Below are 5099 nucleotides of genomic sequence, written 5' to 3' on the forward strand. Positions count from 1 at the left end.
ACTACGAATTATTACAACACAAAATAAGCATGACTACGAATTATTACAACACAAAATAAGCATGACTACGAATTATTACAACACAAAATAAGCATGACTACGAATTATTACAACACAAAATAAGCATGACTACAAATTACTACAACACAAAATAAGCATGACTACGAATTATTACAACACAAAATAAGCATGACTACAAATTACTACAACACAAAATAAGCATGACTACGAATTATTACACCACAAAACAAGCATGACTACAAATTACTACAACAGTGCTACACAGCATCTGAACAAGTAAAACCTGCTAAAAAACTCGGGATTTCAGATGCATGGCAGAGAAAAATTATGACATGATCGCGGGGAAAACCTTTTGAACATAACAAAAACTATTGTTTGGTTTTTTACAAAGTCCATCAGATATTCCTTTTTCTGTTTCGTGAGAGACTCGCATCTTTTAAAAACATTTCATTCTATCCAATATCAACTGAGATTTACACGAATTACTCGCTATAATTACTTCAATCTGAATCTTTCAACTAACATAGGAAACTCTTCATAAAAACATAAGACTCCCCATGCTACACATTTTAAAACTAATTCTTAACATTTCTAATGGATAAACTGAAAGTCCTAAACATAAATTAATTTAACCACCATACGGTTACGTACTGATAACAGAAATACAACCCTTTCTCGTAGTTTTAAAATGACAAGTACTTCTAATGTCACGTGTGTAAAGAATATCACAAACATTTAACATTCTTCTTCCCTATACTGATGGCAGAGACTATCAAATATACGATCTGTACCATAAGTCATTTATGACCTTGAAGAACCAACTACTAAAACATCTTCCACCTAGTATCTCTGCATCTTTATTAATTTAATAAAAAAAGTTGATGTTAAAATTACAACATCAGTTATTTTGATCCATTAAATACTTACTGAAAAAATGTACACACTATAACAAAAGTGTTATAAATAAAAACATGAAAAATAGCTTGGTCAAAATAATGTCAAACCCTTAAAACAAGTCTTGGAGAGAATTCATGACCAGGGTACAATTTCTTCAGTCCCAGAAGTAAAACGGAGTTTGTTTGGTCTGCCACAAAGGGTATTAAAAGATAGTACTATACAAAAAAGTTCCTTTTCATAGAGTTTTATATTACAATGTACAAAATTGAAAACGTAAAATATTATTCTTCAGTATTTGTCATATTTCTTCATCTATGTTGGGCAGCCAGAAAGCCTGGAAGAAAACAGAGAATAAGATAAACGTTCACGTAGAAATAACTTCTTGTAATTCTTATATGATGCTTTGTTTTACTCACAACTAAGCTAGTCACAATAAATTCTCTGTGTTGCAGGTTTTGTTTGGTGATAAATGTGGATATTTAACAAATCTTAATTTCTAATCATATCAGTGACACCAGTAGTCTTCACAGAAACAAAATGTTTAGATATCTTAGTTCTGAAAATTATTATTGTTAGTTCTATATGGAAGATAAAATACTGACTCAGTTGTGTTCTGTAGCAGATAATAACTTTTAAAAACTGTAAAACTAATATTAAACAACTGTAAAACTAATATTAAACAACTGTAAAACTAACATTAAACAACTGTAAAACTAGCATTAAACAACTGTAAAACTAATGTTAAAAACTGGAACTAACATTAAACAACTGGAAAACTAACATTAAACAACTGAAAACTAACATTAAACAACTGTAAAACTAATATTAAACAACTGTAAAACTAATGTTAAAAACTGGAACTAACATTAAACAACTGGAAAACTAACATTAAACAACTGAAACTAACATTAAACAACTGTAAAACTAATATTAAAAACTGGAACTAACATTAAATAACTGGAAAACTAGCATTAAACAACTGTAAAACTAATGTTAAAAAACTGAAAACTAATATTAAACAACTGGAAAACTAACATTAAAAAACTGAAAACTAATATTAAAAACTGGAACTAACATTAAACAACTGTAAAACTAACATTAAACAACTGTAAAAGTAGACATTAAACAACTGTAAAACTAATGTTAAAAACTGGAACTAACATTAAACAACTGGAAACTAACATTAAACAACTGAAAACTAATATTAAACAACTGGAAAACTAACATTAAAAACTGAAAAACTAATATTAAAAACTGGAACTAACATTAAACAACTGGAAAACTAACATTAAAAAACTGAAAAACTAATATTAAAAACTGGAACTAACATTAAACAACTGTAAAACTAATGTTAAAAACTGGAACTAACACTAAACAACTGTACAACTAACATTAAACAACTGTAAACTAACATTAAACAACTGTAAAACTAACAACATTAAACAACTGGAAAACTAACATTAAACAACTGTAAAACTAACAACATTAAACAACTGGAAAACTAACATTAAACAACTGGAAAACTAACATTAAGCAACTGAAAAACTAACATTAAGCAACTGATAAACTAATATTAAAAACTGGAACTAACATTAAAAAGCTGAAAACTAACATTAAAAACTGAAACTAACATTAAACAACTGGAAACTGACATAAAAAACTGGAAACTAACATTAAAAAACTGAAACTAATATTAAACAATTGGAACTGACATTAAAAAACTGGAAACGAACATTAAAAACTGGAAAACTAACATTAAAACTGGAAACTAACATTAAGCAACTGAAAAACTAATATTAAACTGGAAACTGACATAAAAAAACTGGAAAACTAACATTAAAAGTTTCAACTCATGAAACAGCATTGAAATGGGAGTTAATAAAAGCACTGTTTTTAGACCTATTTCACAAAATCTGGTTTAATTTTCGTTTATAAAAAAAAAAAAGACTTCAGTAATTAATCAATTTTTGAATTTGATCCTCATATGAAGAGGATTACTTGTTGTATTTGATCATTCTTTCTATCTCTACAAAACTGCCAACTCTTGGGCTACTCTTTGCCAACAAATAGTGGGATTGACAATCAAGTTATAACGCTCCCACGGTTGAAAGTTTGAGCAGTAACGATTTTCGATCCCACTGATGGCACCCTAATCAGCAGGCCATTTCAGAGCGAAAGAAACCACAATTAATTTCCTTCCTTACCATATTGGTACAGGCCGAGGCTAACAACATGTACTTAGGGTTAAACTGTACGCACTGTACGGGTCCCGTGTGGTCACAACTGAGAACTGCTGTTTTAACTCCTGTTTTAGCACACCACACGTGGATTATTCCATCAGTGGACCCTGCATTTAGAACAATCAGTCAGATATTAAACAGTACTACTAAACTAGATGTCACAAATGTTTTTTAAACATTTTTCAAAAGTGAAATTAATATTTGCTACTTGTGGCCAGTTACACTGAAAAGGTTATTCAAGGGGTGAGAACAAATCATGGTCCTGTAACATAACTATCAAAAAAGAAATGATAAGGCCAAGTTTGGTAAATTTAATCACACTTTCGCAAACAACACATTATCTATTTATTTTTTTGTCATTAAGTTAACGGCTCAGACAATAGGATGTAAAAGATCTTGTAACGGCTCAGACAATAGGATGTAAAAGATCTTGCAACGGCTCAGACAATAGGATGTAAAAGATCTTGCAACGGCTCAGACAATAGGATGTAAAAGATCTTGTAACGGCTCAGACAATAGGATGTAAAAGATCTTGCAACGGCTCAGACAATAGGATGTAAAAGATCTTGTAACGGCTCAGACAATATGATGTAAAAGATTTTGTAAATCAGTGAAAAAAATACGGGAACATTATAACTATCCTTATTTCAAAAATAAAGTTTTAAAATCCCTAATATAGAAAATTCAAACAATTATATATAACTTTAGAACTATCTTCAAAACCTTTAAATGCTTGGAAACTTAAGGTTTATTTAGAAGTTGACAACATACATCTTTAGAACTGACTTTAAATCCTTTAAAGCTCTGAAACTTAAGGTTTATTTAGAAGTTGACTACATCATTTTTAGAACTGACTTTAAATACTTTAAAGCTCTGAAACTTAAAGTTTATTTATAAGCCACAGTTCCCAAAAGAGATAGAATCTCTTGCACAGAAAGAGGAGACATGAGAGCTATGGTAATCAAAATCTTCATGTCACGAAGATGTAGAGGAGACGGCTAAACTCAGCATAAAAATGAATTGAAAACGACTCCCAAGATGTAGAGGAGACAGCTAAACTCACAATACAAATGAATTGAAAATGACTGCCAAGTGAATCAGATGCTGAGTGAGGGTCAAGATGGACTTAGAGAACTTGCCCAGCTAACCCCAAATAAGATGCTTCCCAAAGGTTACAGGCATAGATACTTCTTTGGAAGAACCAAGAATGAGCCAGTCATCCTACAGAAGTGAAAATGGAAACCCACCGAATACATCCTCTGTGTGAATGCTCTTATGACCCAATTGAAAGTGTGTTGGACCATAGCTAACATGATGGGAGGCCTGGAACTGGAAAATCAGATTGTTGAGAACGAACTGGAAAAAACAATAAGTGGATGGACAAATCAATACGGGGAGAAAAGCATCCAAAAAAAATCAACTTTGCTCATCCACAGCCTGAGAGAGCACACCCATCTCAGACTGAGAAAACTGAATTTCTTAGACCAAAAATTGGTTCAAGGAGGAGAGAGCTACAGTGCTATCACTCCCTACCAATAATGTTACATATTGATAAAATATAAATAATGTTAACAATTTTATTAATGAACTTGTTTTTATTCAAAACTCTAATGATCAAACTTAACATTGTTATGTGTGAAGGAGGTTGAATGTTAGCTGATCAAACTTAACACTGTTATGTGTGAAGGAGGTTGAATGTTAGCTGATCTACTTAACATTGTTATGTGTGAAGGAGGTTGAATGTTAGCCGATCAAACTTAACACTGTACTGTGTGAAGGAGGTTGAATGTTAGCTGATCAAACTTAACACTGTTATGTGTGAAGGAGGTTGAATGTTAGCTGATCAAACTTAACACTGTTATGTGTGAAGGAGATTAAATGTTAACTGATCAAACTTAACACGGTTATGTGTGAAGGAGATTGAATATTAACTGATCAAAC

At 31.2% G+C, this 5099-nt stretch overlaps 1 protein-coding gene across 1 annotated transcript in view; it reads right to left on the bottom strand.

The window, feature by feature from the left end:
- Positions 1–6: 6 nt before the first annotated feature.
- Positions 7–5099, bottom strand: part of LOC106473418 (WD repeat-containing protein 82-like) — a 9219-nt gene continuing 4126 nt past the window's right edge. Inside the window, exons 3-4 of the mRNA XM_013934098.2 lie at positions 3123–3265; positions 7–1252 (exon numbers count right to left, since the gene is read on the bottom strand). Of these exons, the coding sequence (XP_013789552.2) occupies positions 1217–1252; positions 3123–3265 (179 nt within the window). The 3' untranslated portion in view covers positions 7–1216. The remainder of the gene's footprint in view (positions 1253–3122; positions 3266–5099) is intronic.

This window comes from Limulus polyphemus, unplaced genomic scaffold (assembly GCF_000517525.1).
Source record: "Limulus polyphemus unplaced genomic scaffold, Limulus_polyphemus-2.1.2 Scaffold6157, whole genome shotgun sequence".
NCBI lineage: Eukaryota > Metazoa > Arthropoda > Merostomata > Xiphosura > Limulidae > Limulus > Limulus polyphemus.